Source organism: Anabas testudineus, chromosome 11, assembly GCF_900324465.2.
Source record: "Anabas testudineus chromosome 11, fAnaTes1.2, whole genome shotgun sequence".
Lineage (NCBI taxonomy): Eukaryota > Metazoa > Chordata > Actinopteri > Anabantiformes > Anabantidae > Anabas > Anabas testudineus.
Window position 1 is genome coordinate 1,587,188 of NC_046620.1, and position 22,121 is coordinate 1,609,308.

General features: G+C 42.8%; 1 protein-coding gene across 2 annotated transcripts; it reads right to left on the bottom strand.

The window, feature by feature from the left end:
• Positions 1-1,417: 1,417 nt before the first annotated feature.
• si:ch211-264f5.6 (carcinoembryonic antigen-related cell adhesion molecule 20) lies at positions 1,418-21,359 on the bottom strand. Of its 2 annotated transcripts, XM_026349767.1 has the most exons (11): positions 21,200-21,359; positions 20,770-21,099; positions 18,184-18,344; positions 17,856-17,982; positions 16,534-16,812; positions 14,370-14,648; positions 13,797-14,051; positions 13,132-13,249; positions 11,090-11,164; positions 5,282-5,321; positions 1,418-3,923 (listed from the first exon to the last, which is right to left on the bottom strand). In XM_026349767.1, exons 1-10 carry the CDS (start codon positions 21,246-21,248, stop codon positions 5,303-5,305), a joined length of 1,692 nt encoding a protein of 563 aa, XP_026205552.1. In that variant the 5' UTR covers positions 21,249-21,359; the 3' UTR covers positions 1,418-3,923; positions 5,282-5,302. The 2 variants fall into 2 exon arrangements, with proteins under 2 accessions (XP_026205552.1, XP_026205553.1); XM_026349768.1 differs by lacking the exon at positions 11,090-11,164.
• Positions 21,360-22,121: the final 762 nt, after the last annotated feature.

Here is a 22,121-nt window from a genome sequence, read left to right on the forward strand (position 1 = left end):
GAACGATGCAGGAATTAAGATGATTAAATTCACCTATATTGACTTAGTGTGAAAAGTTATGGGGCAATTAAAAGAGGATCCCAGAGGCCACACCACCAGTTCTGATGCCGATATTACCCATCATACTCGTCTGTATAAGTTCTGTATGATTTTTTTTCATATATTTTAACTGTGAAATCTGCTGATTAGCCACAAACACCTGCACTTCTAGAAGAGGTTCTGGTCCATCAAGGACACAAGACCTCTGAAGGAGGCATCTGGAACCATAAAGTCCGCAGTGTGTCCTTGAAGTCTAGTCGCTGAGTCGTTGTCCTCCTCTTCATGATTTAGACTTAGGGTTTCATCTCTCCCCAGGTAAACGATGAACAAGCCCCTGGAGCCCAGTGCACCTTCACTCCTTTAAAATGGGCCACCCACATGCACCAGTGAGCCCCCATGACGTACCAGCTACACAACACCTGCTGTTGTGGAGAGGGTTGGTCACGGGTGTTTAGCTGTCACAGTTTAAACCTTGTCGTAGTCTGACAGGTCATTGTTCATTTTGTTTCTGCTCCCAATTGTCTTTAAGAACTGACTGTTCACTTGCTGCCTAACGCAGGATATGACTCTATGTTCTACTGCCTGACAGGTGCTATTGCTGGTGGTCTGTGATATAGTTATTTTGTCATAAGATAAGAAATAAACTGCACAAACAGATGAAGAAACACGATGGTAATAATATAAATAGAGTGAAGCTCAGTTTATCTTGGGTGTGTTTTGTATGAGAGAGATTATCAGTAGGTTAAGCTGACCCACAGGAAGACGGCGTACTGTACCAGTCATGTTAAAAAGAGGGAGAACATTTTGTCCAGTCTCTTCAGTGAGGGGTAGATGATAGAGTATGTTAATGAGGGTCACAGGAAGGAAGAAAGTGCATGTGAGTGTGGACAGATTTGAATTTGATGCATCACTGAAGGCACATGTCCAGTTCTCAGATGTCCCTAGGACTGAGGGACATGTGAGGACGTCTTTCCTGATCCTTTTCATGGATCAGAATCAGGTTTAGGTTTTTTAGTTAGTTCATGTGTCTAAGAACTCATCGTTCAGATGATGAACTTTGTAAAAAAGATTTTAGGAACTGGAATTTTTATGGTGCAGATTCACTTTGTCTTTAAATCACTCTGTGCAGACAAAGAAGAGACGACATGACATGTTCAGTTTTTTATGGTGTGTGTGTGTGTGTGTGCACGTGGACGTGCACATAGAAGTGAGGCGTGGCAGGTGAGGAAAGACAGAAAAATCCCCTCGGCTGTGAATCTCTCACACATACGTGCACACACTTGGGCAACAGTGATTGGATGGTTTGAAGTTACAGCTGCTCTGATTGCTCAGTTTCAAAATAAAGAAAAACACAACAGACGGAGCAAATTTATGAAAATATTTTCACAACTTTTATGGGGCATTTTTTTATTAAGTAAGATTTGCACAGGGATTTTATAAAAGCGGAGACAGTGTCTGTAAACATTAAAACAAAGCATCTCTGAAAATATTAAATCATGATAAGACATTAAACCCCACAAATTATAAAAAAACAGTTTAGTGTCGCACATCTAGCTCTATTATTTACAGTCAGGGCACTTTTTGTTTTTTAAAGCTGCACGTGCCTTTCTCAAACATATTAATGTGTCTAGTCTAGAACAAACAAATATCTACATGTTTATACATTCTGTGCTGTTTGTTGTCCCGAACTAGAGACGTGAATATGCTGAAAATGAAGCAGAATTTTAAGATTTTCTTTTAAGACTATAAATTTCAGTGTGAACATTTTCAAGCACGTAGTTCAGGTTGAAAAAGCACAAACTGAAAAAACATTAAAAAAATCTATGAAGTTTTGAATGTGTGACCTGCAGACCGGCTATGATCTTCAGCTCCAGTTATTAAGGCTTTAACTAAACAAAATAAATACTTTTTCACTGGAGATCAGTGCATGTGGAAGTCTGAGATCACACACACAACCATGAACCACACGAGTAAAATAAAATCAAACAGCTCAAAGCCAAAATAAATCATCTGAGGTTTGATGATACAGTAAAAAAACTCAGGAAAGGAGATCCGGTTAAAAGCTGAACTTTAAATAATACAAACACCGGTTTCATTTATATCTGATGACTGATCGCTCCAATATCCGGTGTATTACCAATCTGTAGAATTATAATTACATTTCTTTAATTTGTTTTTTGTTAAACTCGGGAGCGCCACCCCGGGGCTCAACACACCTTCCCTCCAAAACTGCCCTCAAACACCTTCCCACTGTCTTTCCTTGCATGTTGAATCTTGTCTGTGCCGCCTGAAACATTTCCAGAGAAGTGTAGGATGATTTAAACAGTAAAGAGGATCTGGGACGATGAAGAATGGGAAGAAGAAAGGCGAACGAGACAGAAGAAGCTGGACGAAAGCCAGAATCACAGGTAGAAGATGATGGGAGTCGATTTGCCTGGAGAGCGCCTGTGTGGGTGTAGTTCCACTTTCATTAGTGGACGTTAGACATTAGCGTGGTTTAGAGTTCTAGAAGCTGGTATTTAAAAGTTTATAAATGTGATGCTGTATTAAAAATATGTTAAAGAATACTGTTTTCAGATGACATCAAACATTTCTCATCGCTCAGGCTCTTATTTCGTCTTATCGCTGGTTTCCCCGCTCATCCTAGAGCCGGACACGCCTCTGTTTTCCCGACGGTTGCACCCATTTACTCAACTGCTCCCTAATCTCTTAGCTGAATCAAAATCTGATCCATGACTCACTTCCAGCAACAAGCAGAGCTCTTCTCATCTTAATGCTAACATCTTCAAACCTGCATCTGTGACAAAACCTTGGAGGGCAGCAGAGAGGTAGACATGCTTCTCATTAGTATGCACTTGGTTTATATGTGTGTAATATATCTGCACTTAAATAAAGCATTTCATCATTATTATATTGTATTGTTTGCTCTTATACTCTCACTTCTATTTAATCAGGCACGTTGTAGGTTTCACATAAAATTCTGAACAAACACAACCAGAATGCTTCTAGCTTTGTAGTAACTGCAGTAAAAAAGCTGAACTGGCCTCATGTTTCTAACCAGGTGCACTCACCAGGTGTGTTGGAATACTTCTGATAAAGAGCACCGAACAAATGGAGGTATAAACTGTCCCGGCTGACGAGCACATAGAAGCATCTAAAACTTTTAAACCCATCGCTGCACTTGAAGAGTCCCCCATCAGAGAAACACCATCCACATGGCACAGACAGCGAGATAAATCAAACCACAAACTCCATCAGATACTATTTTTAAGGGAACCCCTGAAGGTCTATGTGTGTGGCCTCTGGGCGTGATCACCCAGACATCTTGGTGTGTGTGTGTGTGTGTGTGTGTGTGTGTGTGTGTGTGTGTGTGTGTGTGTGTGTGTGTGTGTGTGTGTGTGTGTCGTCTTCAGGTTTCCAGCAGGATAAAGAGAGTCACTCATCGTAACCGTCAGTCGTCAGCTTTGGGCCAGGAAATGTCTCTATCACACACAGTTTAATGGTGGTTTTGGTTTCCTAAAGGAAGCGGTGAGCCAGACAAAGGGTGAAGGACGGCGTTATTTAACAACAGGGGGGAGGAGAGAAGAGGAGAGAGGAGAGGAGAGGGGAGGAGAGGAGATGATCCAGTGATGGTGGGCGGGTTTTTGGTTTAGGTGAAGGTGGGAAAAAAAAAAACTAACAAATAAAAAGTTAATGTGCGCTCTGAGAGAATCCATCATATGGGTTTAATCAAGTGTCTGTTGCCCTTCTCAGCCAGAGAGAGAGATGATGGGGAAGACTGGTTTGGCGAGGGCTTCACAGGAAACCAGCTGGATCCAACTTCTCCAAGCGGCACAGCTGGATGATGGGGAAACAAGACGGTTGGATGTTTCAGCTGGCTTCTCCTAAACAGACAGAGACGAGACGTTTAACATCTTTTTTAATTATGGAAGAGGAGGAGCTGCCAAACTGAATTGTTGCAAATTACGTTTCTGTCAAATCAATTAAATTGATCAAAGTCGACTTTTGAGAAAAGGGAAGAAAATGTGCTGCATTAAATCTACAGCACTTCTTATTCTGTTATAGTCACTGTACTATTTAGAACCAGGGTCCACAGCATGACGTTCATTTACCATGTGTTTTTACACTTCCATTGTTTTATCCAGGCTCGGGACCTGGGCAGGGCCACAAATCATTTGCTACCATGTGGATTTTGTTCACTTGTGGTGCTGTTGAGTAAAGTTTATATAAGGAGGTCCCTGAACTGAACGGTTGCTGTTGACAGTTTAGCTGACAGTCACTAACTCAACAAGAAACAGCCACAAACCAAGAAAGTTCAGCAAAGAAGCAGAACTGTGCACGCTATTAACCTTGGACGTTCAGTAATGACAGAAATGTATTCAACGATTACACTCTGATGCAGTAAGTGAAAAATAAACCACTGTTGAAGAGATGTGGAACAGCAGTGTAGCTTTATACTGCACATATCTCTAAATAGACTGAGCGTCATGTGCACAGGAATGAACTCTTCCTCCTCGTGTCTAGTTCCAGTTTGTGATCTGAGGTGTTTCTGTCATCTTGTGCTGAGACATCAAAGAAAATCAAGTGAACACCTGAAAAGCTGCAGGTAGAAGCTTTGAGCACAGAGCGGCTGCAGGGCTCCACTTTAAATCAACAGTCAACACATAAAGATGCTTAAACACACACTGAGCACAGTGACCCTGCTTCTACTCACACACACAGACACACACAGACACAGACACACACACACAGACACAGACACACACACACACACACACACACACACACACACACACACACACACACACACACACACACACACCCTTCAGACTTTGTTTGCTCGTCCAAGTGGAGACAGCCTTGCAGCTTCTGTTTCAACACTAACCCAAGACTTGAAGATGCATAAACACACACTGCGCCTCCTTCAGGGACATTACGAGAGGATAAACACTTCCCACTGACGGGTTGATGGGAGTCTGTTAGAATCTCAGCCGGTGCTCTGTGTACATTAAACCACAGGTAACCTAGTGACCTAGTAACACTACTGTCTGTACCACATCACTGACTCTCAGTAGTTAAACAGCTGATGATTCAAACACAGCTCTACGTCTGTCGACCAGGGTATAAACACACTGAGCCGTGCAGTTTACTCCACTGATGCTCATCAGCAGAGAATCAGTTGATTACCTGTTAATACAAAATGATGATGTAAATGACATGAGAACATTTATCAGAGACTCACCAGCAGCGTGCAGGGACGTCTTCAGTACGGTGACTCGATGCTGGAAAAAACAACACAAAGACAGATCAGTGCCACAGGACCGATGACCTCGCTGTGCTGTACAATCTGATATCAGCTGTAATGACGCTGTTTATGATTTCAGACAGAACAAACAGAAAATAAATGAGATTGAAGTCAGAGCCGTGTTGTTTTTCAAGAACAGATGAGGCAGCACGGTTCTATCCCTGACACACCTTCAGGATGATGTAACCGCATCGCACACAAATACACAGCCGCAGTGTTCAAACCACTTCACACCCTATTCTCTCAAAACCACAGAAGAAGAAGAAGGTGAAAGGTCTGAACTGAAGACAGGACAGAGCTGAGAGCTGCAGAAAGCACAGAACAGAGACTGGAAAGCCGACATGTTGTGGGGAGAAAGTGTCGGCCCGCTGCTGAATATCTGCAGCTGAAACTTGTCGAGTCTTTTAAGCTTTGGACGCATAAAGAAACGTGAGAGTAACACTTACAACACTGAGACGTGTAAGTGAAGAGGAAGCTGTGTGCTGCATCAGCAGCCCCACGTTCACACCCTCCACGTAATCAGTCACATTATTATTTCTCACTGTTTGTTAAAAGTCTGCGACTGTAAACTAGAACGTCACCTCTGACCTGTCCTACATCTGAAGGCTCCAGGCCGTGTTAACATCTAAATTTAGGATCTGAATTGTTTATATTATCATATTACTTTATTTTGGGTGTGTATGTGTTGGCTAAATGAAAACACACAGAAAACCTCAACACAAGGTTGACAGGTTACAGCAGAACTGTACGACTGCAAGTAACTATTATTTTCAGTAATAACTGAGTGAGTAGAACGTCAGAACTGAAACTGTCCCTGAAGCCGAGGTGTGTCCGACACAAACACACAGGTTCTGTTTAATACGATAAAAACGACTCAGTACCGGCTGGTTTAGGGGGAACTAGTTGAAGGTTAAAATCTGAAAGCAGTTGATGTTTCAGCCAAACAGTAAAAACATACAAGGTGAATTCAGCTGAACAACAACTTATACTGTTAAATGTCATTTTCCTAATTTCCCACAGTGACATTAGACTGTGCAGAATGTAAACTATGCAGCCAGCTGCACATTATTAAACCTACTCCCAGATTAAATATTTGCAAAACATCTGACCTCCTCTGTCATATTTTCATTTTAGAGAAACGGTGAGTGAGTCGGGGGGGTAAACATCCAGCACAGTCCTTTTTGTTGAATCACTCTATCTTATCACAGAAACTGTGATATAAGCTTCTGACCACCGATAAGACCAGCAGCAGACAAAACAAGTCGGTTCAGCCATTCGAGAGCTGCAGCACAGTACAACAGGTCAGAGGACGGAAAGCAGAGTTCACAGTCAGGTGAGGGAGCGGGAAATGAGAGATGCTCTGATCACAGTGTGGAAACGGGTGACGTGGGGTTTGGTTTGGTTTTTTGAAGAAAGAGGGAGAATGAACTTCGACCTCACGAACGCCCAGCAGCTGTTTATTGTCTTTACAACACATCCAGCCGAGTTTACACAGCAGCAGAGAAAACGGATCACAGGGGAGATCCTGCATCAGCTCAGGGCGGAGTCGCATGTTTGTTTGTGTGCAGCCGCTGGGATGGAAAATAACAACAACTAAAAGGTCGAAGCTCATCAGTGTAAATATAGGTTAGACTGAGTGGGACTGCTTCTAATATCAGCTTTTATTTGTAAAAGGAAGAATGAGGTCAGACAAACTTCCTCTTCTCAGAAGATGTCACTCGTTCTTCATTTCCACTCTCAAAACTAACTGAACAGTGTTTGTCTTCTAAACAGAGACAAGACAAACGTACCGCTGTGTCTGAAAAGGAGTGAAAATAAATCTCAGATGATTCAAGGTGGCTTCATTCAGCAGGAAAACGGCAAACAGGTACCAAAGTAAAACCAGGCAAAACAAGAGAAGATTAAAGAGAAACTGGAGGCTTGAAGAGAGATAAGGAGGACAGGCAGCAGACGTGCACCGAGGAGGACGAGTGCAGACATGACAGTGACATTCCTGCCATTCTCTCAAACCTCACCCTCATTAGAAAAAAAAAAGCTCCCGTTAGGAAACAAAGGGCAGTTGATTCTCAGATACGTGACTGAGCCCGAGGCCAATAGGATTTCGAAGGCTGCTCCAACCTTTGTTTGTGTTACATTTTAAAAATCCAGACCTGTTTCCTCAGCACTAAATCCATACGACAGACATACTGTCACTTTCTAAACTTACATTTCTGTTAGCCAAGTAGCATCTGAGTAACATTTGACTGTTTGCTCCACAAATGCATCCTGACAAATTAAAATAAATAATAAAAGGCACAAGTGTTTAACCACCATGATGCCCGATGGACTGTGGAGTGCCACCGGAGGAAATGACATGCAGTGTATTTATACTGTATTTGTAAGGGACGTACTGTGTGATAGGTGAGTGGAAGTGTTGGTAGAGACCAAAAACTGAGCTAAAAGAGACAAAATATTGGACCAACTGTTTCTGAAAATAAGCAGTTATTTGATCACCTTATATTAACGTCACGTGTTTTCATTTTTGAATATGAATCAAGTTTTTACTGCAGCTTAATTTTGTTTGTCTCCTTTTCTCCTTCTGTTTGCATCACTATGTAAATTAGTCACATAAAAATAAGAGTGAAACATCTGTAAAGTGTCGGTGGTATCTTGGGCTAATAATGTTGAGTAGGAGATGTGGAGCCAACTTGGATGCAACTTGTAATTATGACTGAGGGGTGGGACGTGAACGGGTTTTCCCAGCTGGCAGCTTGTTTTTTCTGAATGCAACATCAAGAGGAGATAGGAGGAGGATGTGTAACCACTGAGAAGTGTGAGTGATTGTGCACATGCGGTCTGGCTCCATTCAGGGTTTTGCTGCTTGATTCTCCAACAAGGAAAGTGGTTATGAGAGATTCAAGCAACATGACAAACATCAAAAATCAACAAACTCAGCATCTCAGCACTCATATTACGATCAGCAGTTCCCTGTAATTATTTCAAAATGAAGCTCCTATCTCCACAGTTCATTCATCAGATTACAAACCACCCACAGGATGAATACATTAAGCTAATTACAGGCTGAAGCCAGACTTTTTACGTCACTTTCTCCCCAGATGTATAAGATCAAATTCAGTAATTGTGCTTCATATACGGATACATGTGCTTGGAGTTATATGAGGAGACAAAAGTCATACAAACGTGTCTGTAGCTGGAGGGGAATCAGTCTACAGCTCTGACAGAGCAGTAAATATTTCTTTAACAGTCAAATTAGTGAAGCAGACGTCTGCCCGTTCGTTCAGTGGCTCGAGACACTAGTTTCTGCTGGAGTTAGTGAGTAAAGTGAAGGCTGCAAGAGCGAGAGTGGCGTGAATCAGTGGTTTCTCGAAATCTGTTCAGATAAACTTCACTTTTTAAGTGTGTGTCCCGTTAATGTTTATTTCAATGATTATTTAGTTCACGTGTTGACTCGTTCTGCATTTTCCTGAATAATGACCATGAGAAGCTGCAAAGGACCTCGGTAAAGAGCTGAATCTCAAAACTGTAGATAAAACAGCTACAGATACTGAAGACCTGAGCTTCTGCTCCAGAGCTCGTGTGATTAGATTCTAAATGGTCCTGGTGATGAGGTTGAAGTGAACTATGAAATGATGCTGAAGGACCATGAGCTCGATGACAATGACTCATTTCCTCCTCTGAACATGGAGAATCCCTTCTGCTGCTCTGACTTCATCGTGTTTTGGAATCACAACGTGCTCAAAATCTAGAAAAGTCTCAGGTAGAACATGAAGGATTTCAATGAATCAGACTTGGTACAGGTGGATTTGCAGATGAAACAGTCAAACCACTGTCAGCTACACACACTTCCTGACAGTTAAAGGCCTCAACCCCCCCCCACCCTCACCAGAGCAGGAGGAGGCACCGTCTTCCTGACTGTGATTGACAGCAAAGAGTGAAAGAATGCAGTCAGACTGTTTTCAAAATACCAAACCCCCACACACAGATTTAATCCTGGGTGACGAGGACACGCACGACCACGCGCACCTAGACGAAGAATAGTTTAACTTGAACTAGAAGCAAACTCGACATCAAATGGCCACTTCCTCATGTCGTGTCGTACTTTGTTCAGTTCACATTACAAATACAGTTTCCTCTCAGCGAGTGATGCAGAGGTTCTGATCTAACTGTCAGTGTTAAAACGATCGATCAAAATAACTGATTCACCACAGGATGTCATGCTTTCATGTGTCTGTTATAAATAAATGTCAGAGCTTCTCACGTCTCTGTGTGAATGTGTGACAGTCCGATCTTTGATAAACACCGGTCCCGACTGTTTACTGATTTTATCACTTACATCCTGACATGAATTCCAGTGTTTCGCAGACGTGGATCGGCACGTTCTGTGCAGGTGCTTTTACTTCACCGTACAAGCTGAGATTTTAAGTTTCAGTAAACTCTCTGTCTGCACCTGCAGCAGCTGCTGAGCTGCTCGTTTCTTTTCCTTTAGGCTCGTCCGATGCAGTTTGACTATGAGTGGATGAGATTTGTATTTCACTATCTGGACATACAGTTGAGTCCCTCTCTCATGTAGGTGAGTGATACTTTAACCTGGAGAAAACCGGTTTTAGCTTTAGACCTACAGAACAATAACATTCTGCACTGAGGTCATTTTTCTTTAAATGCCCTGTTTTTAAATGAAAGGCTGAGCCTGAAGGCATCGCATCAGTTTCTCCTACTTGTTACAGGTGTAACGTTTGCTCCCAGCTTCATTGGGACAGTGCCAACATAGTGAGATTTAGAGCGCAGACTTCAAAACATAGACCTGAAACCAAGTGGCCGCATTATAAACATGATCATCTACTTTGACTGGTGCAGTTATAAAAAATGATCCAATCTGTCACTCATTCATCTGAGTGCTCTTGTGAATATCAGTGTCCTTAAGCAAGACACTGAACTCCACATTGTTGCTGATGAGATAAAAGGGAAAAATATCTCAGGAGAGATAAAAGCATCAACTAAGTGAGCCAGAAAACACCCAACATCTTTACTGTGGAGACACGTGGAGAGAGAGGCTGATGGAAAACTGGACAAATTCTGTGAGGAACAGGAGACGTCTTCATCTTTCTGTAAATATTGAAATAATAAATGAAGTTTCTAACAGCCCACAGCACGGCAGCATGTTTGCTGCTGAAACACATAATGCAAAAACCTCTCCGGTAATTCAGCACCGCCAGGACAGGTTCTCCACACTCATATCCGATTGTCTGTCAGCACCTGAAGTCATCCTGTGCCTTTATCTGTCAACAGTCGTGGTGGCTTTTCTTTACCATTCCCTGCATGTCTAGCAGGCTTGTGTGTATTCAGTTTCTGGAGAACGTTTTCTTTTTTAAGTCCTGCTTTGCTTGTCTTTCTAACTTTAAACTCATTATTCCACAACAGCTGTGATCTGGAGCACGAATAATAAAATAAATAAACTGAGAACTGAGTCTGAGAAACTCACTCCAGGAATTCAACCCTTTTATGTTCCTCCCTGCCCTAAACATCTAAAGTAGACTTCAGTTGTCAATAGCACACAGATATGAATTGAGAGTCCGTTTCCTCCCACCAGCAACACTAACATGAAGGCTGAGCGCAGAACAAAGCCGTCCTGTCGTCACTGTTGACAGCGTCTGACAGAGGCAAAGATAAAATCATACCAGAGAAGTCCAGACAGTCTGAAGCCCCAGAGCCCACAAGAGGAGCTCTACAGGTGTACACCTATCCTACCTGACACCCGATGACCTCCATGGCGTCTCGGGATCATCTGACCTCGTCAGTTTTCTGCATGGCTGACAGCAGTGTCTGTTTAAGAGGTTTCAGGGGGAGGGGACAGACTGGTTAAAGCTCTCACTCACACAAACAGGGTTTCCTCTATGACTATAAACAACCGTCCACGATATGGTCAACCACCTACATACAGCTGGTTTCTGTTTCAGACAAGAAAAAAAAAAGATGGACGTGAGGAAGTAGGTGGAAAACTGTGAAGCTAATGAAGCATGTGAAGTGTAAATGAATCTTTGCCTCCATGAATGTCCCACTATTAAAGGAAACATGGCACCTGTGCAAAAACAGCGATGAAACTTTTTAGAAAATGACCACGATGTCAAATTATAGTGGAATCGCTTTGGCATCGACGTCTTTGCGACCAACTTTCACGCTCTTGGTTTCGAATTGCTGAAGTGAGGAAGGTCCTGGCATGTCAAAGGCTGCGTCTGTCACTGACTCATCTATTTGTTCTTTGTTTCAGGATGGCAGCTTCCTGTTGTGCTCCACACTGTATTGAAATCTGATAGGATGTTGTGGTGCAGGATTGCATCACTGCTGCAGTTCAGGTGTGTAAAACAGTTTCCTCCTGCAGCGCTGTGGTGCTTAAATGAACGGAATGACTGCGTTTACTCAGTCTTTCAGAAGTCACAGTGCGGTCTCAGCTTCATGACCAAGTGCATTTTGTTATTTTTCTGGACTGAAGACTTTATTTTATTTATTACAACTGACATCAAGTTATTTTATTCCAGAGACCAAAAAGCTACTTGTCTTATCAATCTCCATGTAACCAAAGTTAATATTGTAGTTGTTCTGTTGCTTTCTTTGTCACATATCATTCTTATCAACACATTTGTCCATTTGTACTAGAACTGTCACTGATGTTAAAGACTTCTTGTCCTGAAACACTGACAGAAGCTGCTGTATCGAGGGTCAAGAGTGACCTTAACCTTTTTGCCAACAGAGATCATGTGATGAGACTGAAAGCTCCAGAACAGTTGCTACATAGATTAAATGGAGAGATTGTTCCTACGCTGCAGAGTCCAAGTTCGGGAATATCTAAAAGTTGTTGTATTTCTTATTATGGTAAATAGTTTTTTTAAGAAGGTAGCCTACAGTCCTCCGCTAGAAGAATTTCCTCTGATGCTGGAGACATTAACCTGTTTCCTCAAGCAGCATTTGTCACTTTACAAAAATAAATGCCTTGGGGATACGAGAAGTGGATTCTGTTTAGAGGGATTTTAGGGCAACAAAAAGAATTTCTGAAGTGAGGAAACATCATTTATGCTGCAAATTTGACAGTTACAGTTGCAGCAGTGTCGAAGGGTGTGGCAGTGCCGTGTGTGTGTGTGTGTGTGTGTGTGTTCATGAGTATAACATGTTGTAAGATGTCGAGGCGTGAAAGGAATGAAGAGAATTTCCTAGAAGTTTGTGAAGTGGCTGACATTACTGAGCTAGTGGACGTATAGACACAAAGACAATGAAAGACATGGTATGTTACTTAAAAGCCCATGGAGAACACACACACGCAAACACACACCTTTACATTACAGATTTAAACACTGAAGCAGCCTTAGGTTAAAAAAACTGCAGCACAGAAAGTCATCGGACATCAATGGGGCTCATTTGGCTGAATGGGAGCAAATTTCCTGCAGGTTCAACATCTGGTGCAAAGGCTTCGATACCCAGACGACAGAGTTATTTATACTCATGGTTTGGGAATTATAAGCAGCAAGACGCATATGGCTGGAATCTGCACACAGTTCTGTACATTTTCCTGACTAACAACATGGCTGAGGAAATGATCTACTCCATTTGAAGACTATAATTCAGCTAATACTATATCACCCACATGGAAACTAGTTTTACAGCTTTAGATTTCAGTCAGTGTGTTCACCTGCATACCAAAACCAGACTCCTGTGACTAATCCAGTGTCCTCTCTACGAATATGCTCCGATAGACCAGATCAGTGGCTATGTTAGACTTTAGAGAGCAGAGTACTTACGGTACTTTCTGTCTGCAGTACACGGTTAAAGCGATGGCAGCACCGATGGCAACGAGGACACCGATGGCGATTCCAGCGATTGCGCCATCTGAGAGACCATGATCCAGTGTTCCCTCCTCTAGAAAAAGAAAACATGAAAGATTTCTAATATTGATCTCATTGATTTAACTTTCTGGCATTTCCCTGTAAATAAGCAAATCGTTCCTTAATAACATTATTGCTAAATTAATGTGGAAACTGCTGCCATGTCCAGGGGCAACTTCAGCGCTTTTGAGAACTGAAACCACAGAGAGGAAACAGATATGAGACTGTGTGTATGTGGTATTTAGTGAGTAACTGCTTTAGATGTGATCATTATGTTCATACTGTACATGCCCATATGACAGACAGTGTGATGCGTCATTTTTAAGATTCAGCCAGTGACATGTACGTGTAAACAGAAGTTTCAAAAGGTAAAGGAGAATATTGAGAGACGTGTTTACACCCAGGTTTTGCTCCATTACGAAAAATGAGGAAACCGAAGGTATTGACTAGTGGATGAATACTAACTTGCATGTACAGTCACACGTTCTACTGCCAATAATAATTTGTGCAGCTGATACAGTGACCAGCCTGTGTCAAAAACTAATCTAGGTACTAATCCAGGCTACAGATGTGAAACTTACTCTTGACTTCCAGGTTGAAGCTGGAAGTGGTGCTCTTGCCAGTGACAGGGTTGTAGGCCTCGCACGTGTACGTTCCACTGTTTGTTAGATCAGCCTTCTCGATGACATACTTCTCGGTTGTGACATTGGTCAATGTGCCGTTCAACTTCCAGGTGAAGTTGGCAGGAGGGATGGATGGTGCAGCGCAGGTGAACACCGCACGACGGTTCTCCTCTACTTGCTTGTCACCTGTCACCTGGGCCGGTTCAGGACCAACTGCACCCAAAAAATAATAATCATAAATATATATACATACACAGACAACTCAAAGGGAGTGAGGCTCATAATGTCATTACCATTTGTGAATGAACCGTGTCACATGCAGTCAGATCCTGATTTTTATTACATGGGCACATAAAGACTTTCCTTTAATTTAAAAGCCTCTACATCAACGTCTGGTAATAAAAGTGCTATAAAAATCAATCACTACCAGCACAAACAAACAGACATCCTCCTAATGTAAAACCATAAACCTAGACAACACTGCTGCATCATTCCCACATGTTCGAGTGTCTTAGTAAAACAAACACTTACAGTTCACCACCATCCTGTAGGAGGCTTTTTCCGTGCTGACGGGGTTCTCGAGGTGGCACTTGTACTCGCCGTTGTCTTCTTTCTGCAGCGGGTTGATCATCAAAGAGCTCATGTCTTGGGAGAACACAACGCGGGAGCTGGCCAGCAGAGGTTTGCCGTCTTTATGCCAGGTCGTAGTCTTCACGGTTCCTGCTGTCGCCTGGCAGCTGAGGTTGGCTGTGCTGTTGCCAGCGATGAGGGTCGCAGTTGGGCCGGTGATTCTAACACCGGAGATGGGGTCTGTGGAAACGGTTAAGAGAGAGATACGTTTTCTGTGAACACTTTCATTTTTATCTTGTGAACACAGTTTAATAAAAAACAAGTCAAGCTAAAGGTCGGGAGACTCAAGAGTTGGATGAGTTAGAGTTGGATGAAACTCAGTAGCCAAAGAGAGACATCCTGACTTTTAGGCAGTAGTATAAGTCAAACTCTGAAGCCAAATGCATGACCCATAAATCAAGGCCATTTCCTCATTAGATCCCTAATGAGGACCCTCTAATGTAAAGTATTATATAAATAATTGATCAATACAGTGGAGTTGAGTGGACTAAAGCATCTGTGAGTGCACTAATCTTAGGAGCCTTAAACACGCTGCCCATTTTCAATGTATTAAATTCAGAATCTAAAGATGATATCAGAACATTTAGATTCAAGAGCATCTGAAACAAACATGATTCACCCCCCCGCCCCCTTTCCTACTGTAGTGTGGGTAATCTCTCCTTTGAATTTCTGCCGTACACTGAGTCATCAAACAAACTTGTGCATTTTATTTTCTTTTTCATGCAAACTGCCCCACCCCCCCTCCATTTCAGTCTCTCTTATCACACAGGAAGAAAACACAGAAACCCTCGAGGGCAAAATGTAAGGCCATCCCCCGATCCAGCAGGTTTTGCACACACACAAAAGGTATGCTGCCAACGTGAAAACAACATCCTCCAAAAACAACTAAACAGCTCCTTGGGGGTAATTACAGACAGGACAGAGTCATGTTGCAGGTCTGTTGACTGGGAGCTGCACGACATTTTAACACCTTCCAGGTAAAAAGTGACGTGTGGGTCAGTACAGACTGTGTTTACTGGAATCTCACGAGCAGCCGCTGTGACTAATGTGCAGCCAGTTGACAGTCTCATGCTTTGGCGGCATGTCACCATGAAAATAAAAGGTTTCAGTCTGTTCTCAGCTGCCTGTTGGTTCCAGCATCTGCCGCACCTTTTATTGTTTGTTGTTTAGCTGAGCTGTATATGAAGTATGTGTCTATATAATGGCTCCACTTCTGTGTTCTGTTAATGCCTGAATGTTGCTGATGCATTAACAATTAGCACAAGCACTTTTCTCCCACTTTAGTATTTGAAATTCACTGTAACTGTGGATTTCATTGCCCGGCGCAGAGTACACTGAGCACATGTGGGAGGAAAGGACAAGCAAGTGGGAGGTTCATTCAACTGAGGCAGAGCAAAGTAAATTGCTGATATTTTGGTAGAAGATATATCAAGATCTTAATGGTGATTTTTGATGTCCCTTTCTGGAAAAACATCCTTTTGCTGCCTCAAATAACTTCAATCTAATATCGATCCTCGTCAACTAGTAGCTGTATTTCTCTTGGTGTTAGTTAAAAGTGTCTTCATTTATCCATACGATTATATTATTTATGGATTAAAATTAAGCCTCTCTTTCAAATATTTTTTCCTGAAGCTATCTAAAGGCTGCAGGATGCGTGTGCACCATAGCACAGTAGACATTCACTGTTTACCTTCATTAAATGAAGGCATATGGCACTAGGCTGCTACAAAACCATCCCGCACACGTCTACATGTCAGACTGTTCGTTTACAAGTTGGTATGTGTGCATGTGGTCGTAAACCTCCAGTTTTAACATTAATCACCAACAAAATACATAAACAAAACCACAAAAATCTTTAGGTCTTATCCTCTGGGAACCATGAATACAAGTACAAGCACTCATGGTTATCCATGTGAGAGCTGAATCAAAGCCATCGCCCAACAGACAAGCATCTGTGCAGGATTTAACTCTCAAATATATCCTAGGTTCTGTAGCAGGTCATGAAACAACATAGAATTGGCATCTGGCACCACACTTGTTTTATCCTTCATGCTACATTACTCACCCATCACAATGAAGGAAACAACAGGGGAGGAGACGGCGCGCAGGGTCTTGGCGTTGCTGGCTAGACAAGTGTAGTTGTCCAACTGAGCCCCTATTCCACTATCTTTGATTGCTTGCAGAGAGAGCACAGGACCTGAAACCCCCATTATTTGCTGGCTGTGGTACCAGGTGAAGGTGGCGGGGGGGCTAGAGACGGCAGAACAGGACAGAGTGAAGTTGGCGTCAGACCTGATGAACGGCTGAACCACCTGAGGAATGATGGTGACAGGATCTGGCCCATCTATGGAGAAATCAAACACAGAGAGTGGTTCAAATTCAACATGACTGGAAGAAATGTTATAAAGAGTCTACATCAGTCTCTTATCAGTACCTCCAAGGTAAAACTGTAATATCTGCATTTATAAACATTAACTGTATTCATGTAATATTTAGCACAGCACAGCTTAACTGATGCCATTCTGTTCCTGCTGGTGGTTTTTAATGTTGAAACCCTCCTCAGCTGATGTAGTAAGTTTTTGATTAATTAGTAACTGGGTTGCTGAGAGGTCGATGTCATTTTGCTGCCTTTCAGGTTAGTCATGAGGAAGGAGAGGAAGTAGAGGGCAGTGTGTACACAGTGGGGTTTTAGTCAGAGTGCACAGGCTGAGAAGGAGCGCTCTGCAAACACACACCACAGTTTAAACTGCAAAAACTTGTTCGATTGTTAGGGTTTAAGAAATCTGACCAGGTTCTTCAAGTCTTAACAGTAACACTGAAGAACCGAAGACTGAAGAAAAACAATAAGTGCAGCATTTAGTTTACACTGTACAGAACAATGAAACATGGTTTTTGACAAATGACTAGTTAAGGTGTGAAGGAGCGACAGTAACTGACTCATGTCTGACTTTCTTTGTTGTCTAACGGGTGTGGAGCTCACTGAGTGAAGTGCAGCATTTCAAACAATGCAGGACTAAGACCTAAAAGTAAAGAAATGTATGCAGAGGACCAGGATCAGCCATGAGGATGACGGTTTTAAAAAAAACAGAAGAAGAAATTGACAAATGTACCATATCAGGAGCTAAGAAGCTGAAAATGAATCAGACATGACAAAGGAATTAAAACACATTTAATCTAATCTCTAATAAAAACCCTGTTAACTAAAGTTCTCTGTTTAAAAACCAGTCGGGTTGTTGTTGTTAGCAATAGAGCCCAGACCCTCTACCCTCTACCTCTGACCAGCTGTGTGTTCTGATGCTAAGATGCATAGAACCCCACCCTCCGCTTACTCACACACTTCCTGTGTGGAAGGAAGTAGAAAACCAGCAGTGTGGGTGCAGTACTCACAGTACACAGTGAGGTTGAAGGGTGCGCTCTGGGCCGTCTGCAGGTTGTTCCTGGCCGTGCAGTAGATGGGGCCGAGCAGGTCTGTCCTGAGAACCCCTGTGATCGTCAGTACACTGGACGTTTTATCCTGTGACACAACGCAACAAAGAAAACGTTAGATACAAGTTATTAGAATAAATGAACAAATGTTTTTTTTTATTCTGTAACCTGAATTATTTAAAACCAGGAAACATCTTCTGTTTCTTTTTTGGTTTTGCTAGTGTAAAGCTACAGAACTTTTCATCAACTTCAATGTTAATGGCAAAGAGATTTTGAAAATCAAATAGACCTGTTTTAAAGTTATTCGACTGTTGGCCACAATGGCCGTGGTGCCGTTGGTCCAGCTGAACATGAGAAAGGAGCCTTTCGCAGAGCAGTTCAGAACCACAGTGCTGTTGTATTCAACTGCCTCAGGTGGGTTGGGCGTGATGACCACATCTGACACCGGGTCTGTGGGAGACACAGGGAGGTCATCATCATCAGTACAGTTCAATATAAATAAAGTTAAATAAACATCAGCATAAGAAAATAGATAAATTAAAATAAAAACAAACCATCCTAAACTCTTAAATCAAGACTAGTTTTATTATTTGATCCCACGTTTTCTGACTTTTTGGATCTGATGCGGTTTTTATTTCACTTCCTCCATGTTTAAAGTCAGTCTTGGTTAATTCTCTATAACGTACAGACACAGAAACAGAAACAGAAACAGAAACAGAAACACTGGTGCTGCTTTTGTGATCACAGTTTGGCTACTGTAAATGAAACTCAACACTTCCTCACCTTCAAGCAGCTCCAACTGAGTAACCTTTGTAAAACATCAACTCAAACTAAGTGGTAATTGTCATCCTGTAGGGACGACGTGACCCTGCAGATGTTTACGTCCCATTTCTTAGTGACCAACTGGTTGAATCACCAGAGAACATGACGAACTTCCTTCATTAAAATAAGTCAGAGATACAACTGCTGGGACACTGAGGACAACGGTGAGTTGACTGTGTTTCCCAAGATGCAGTTCACTTAGAAACATCTGGCTCCAGCTTCATTCTTTACATCAGCTGCACATATGAAGCCAAAACCTGATCTTTACTTTTATACTTGAAGAATGAAATCTGAAAAAGAATCCCACAATAGGTCTATAGTAAGGAAAAGAACCAAGAACCAAACCACAACCAGCAGCTAAACTGCCAGATGGTCAATTTCAATCTTTCCCTGATGGATTTTACATCAAAGCAGAGAGTGTGTTGATGACACCCAGCTACAAACAGCAGTGGAAAGGCAGCATGACGACATGCACGGATGGAGAATAGAACAACCTGCTCGCCCGAGGCCGGTTTCTCTTCCATCTACATTTGAATGGAGTGAATGAAGAAGTGGCAGCAACTCGACCCGCCTGACTCGTGTGCAGGCTGTTTATTGGCGATTAGGCAACATTCAGGGGTGTGGGAACAATGTGAAGGAGCAGTAACCAGTTCTGACAGCAGCACAAGCTTAGTTCATCCAGTCTTTTTGGAGATAAAGATACATTTGGTCAAATGTCTGTGAACCAAACTGCCCTGCAGGGACACTTAGGACCTACTCTACTGTGAGCACTACGGAGGAGGCTGAAGAGTTTTTGTAATTTTCCTGAGTATTTGCCAAGTGTGTGGTTTTACTGGTTGATCGCTGTGTGGAAATGAACGTAACTGTTCATGCCTGCTCCACTGCCAACCATCCTTTGACAAATAAAGGCTGAAGCTGGCGACGTGTAGCTGACACAAGCCCGACCGGAGACGTTTTGTTAGCAAAGCCGACAGAACTATCGACTGTGTACAAGCTGCAACAATTAGTCAATGGAAAAATGGATCAGCAAGTGAGAGATAATGGGTGATTTGTTAGATTCATTAGTCAGCAACTTCCTGAAACAACTTCTCAGTGTATCTTTTAAATCAAGGTGCAGCTCGGGATGACATGCTCCAAATAACTCCTCAGTGTTTAGACCATAACTGGTCGATCTTACACAGACCTGTACTCTACTAGTGACGACTGAGGGTTGGCACATATTGTGAAACCTTCTTATGTATTTTTTTAAATCTTGTAGTGACTGTGTGGGTGATATGCCCCCCCCCCCCCCCCACACACACACACACACTTCCTGTGTTATTAGCACACGTGTGTTATACTACACTGATTATCACATATTACTGTATGCAGTGATGTAAGGCGTGAGTTCAGAGTCGTGGGACTCGTCCTTCATCTGGAGAAGGTTTACGTCCACTTCTTTATTAACTGGTTTTGGTTTCTCCTGGAAAGCAGCTGAGTGATGCTGCTGAAACACAGAATCGAAACCAAACAGGACCTGTTCCACAAAACCAAACGTAGGAGCTGCAGGGGAAGCGCTGATTCTCAGTGGGTTTGATTTTCCTTAGATTTTGAGGTTAACCAGTCCAACACACACTCACAGAGTCAGTCACTCTGATGAAGAGCCACACCCTGAAGCAGCAAAGTGAAATCTCCCCAGCACAGGTACAGTGGAGGTGGGAGTTCAAATCTTCATAAACTGCTCAGGTAACACTTTGTGGAGGGGCATTTCTGATTTCCGTTCCTGTGCCTTCTACTGTAAATGCACCAACCTCCACTGCAGACAGTCTACATCGCAAAGCCACGGAATGGAAGCGAACACCGGACTGCGTTTAAAATAACTGCAGTTTAAAGCCCCACTGGTTCTCAGTGACTCTACAAGCATCAGATGTAGAACAACAAACTTTTCCCTGAATCTTTATGAGACACTGTGCAACTCGGCATGTGTGTGATCCCCAGCAGAATAACTGGAATAAAAATAGAGAAGCTGTCCTGTAAAGGACGCACGGCAGGTGTGAGGACAGGTGCAACTCACACAGAACTCGGAGCTGGATGTCGTCGGTTAAGGTTCCGGCGTCAGAGATGATGTTGATGGTGTAATCCCCGGAGTCCTCGGCCTTCAGGGACATCAGGGTCACGAAGCCGTTGGTCTGGTTCACCACCACTCGTCCCTGGTAGGGCTTGGCCACGTTCACCGACGAGGGGCTCAGGGTGACGATATTAATGGCTTTATTCACACCGTCGTTGAAAGTCCAGGTGATGAAGGCGAAGGACGGGGAGTCCACCAAGGTCCTCAGGGTCGCATTGGATCCCAGGATTGCGTCCAGGGGACCCTGCGGGAGGAGACCCTGTCCTGTGCAGCATCCTGAGGGAAAGAAGTCAGGTTAAAGAAGTTAAAGAAATGATGGACTCATTTAATGAAACCTCCTCTACACGACTTCATGTCCAGATCAACTGGTTCTCACCGATAAAACAAAGCAGGAACACGAGAGGTTTGAAGGCGAACGGATCCATTCCGGACGGTTCGAGTGTTTCCAGCAGACGCAGAGACGAGAAGTGAGCGGCAGGACCTGCTGCAGCGTGTGGAGGGAGGGACACACCCAGACTGTATGAACACACACCTAAACACACTCCTCCTGTTTTATACTGCAGCACACACTCACACACACCCACACACACGCACACACACGCGTATGCGTCATTGGTGTGATGAGATGTTTGTTTTTGATCCATCCCACTGGTTCATGGTGAGTTTCTATTGAACTCTGTCCATCACACATCTCAGAGTCTCTGCTGCCACCCAGTGGACATCAGCGGGGCTGATTCACCTGCTACTGCTCCACCTGCCGGACACCTGGGTCAGGTGTTAATACTAACAACAAACTATTTCTATAGCTCAGTTTAGTGAGTAATATAGAGTAATTATACTCTGTTAACTATCCATTAACGTACATTTGAATATCATGATTATTAAAACCCCTCAGCCAATAAAAAGCTGATTATTAAATATTTAGTTAGGATTGATGGATATTTAGTTTCCATCCAATCAAAGATAAAATCAGGTGCAGCTGTAAGTGTTCTTCCTTTTGCTGATCTAAATGGAACAAAGCACTCACATTAATCAATGAAACACTGACCACATAAAAAGAGGAAAGTGAAAAGTTATTTCTGCTTACAAGACTCGTTTGTTCAGTTCCTACTTGAACAAACACGCTTCTAAAGTAATAAGACTCAGTGTTGTGTCGTTTTACAGTGACTCAAGGCTCCAGCTGCAGTTTTACATCCAGTGCACTTTGTTATTGACGCGTTTCCTGTCATGTACCTGTGCTGCTCGTTGGAGTTTAGAACAACAGGCTGGACTTTAACAGACCGTCTCTTAGACTAGTT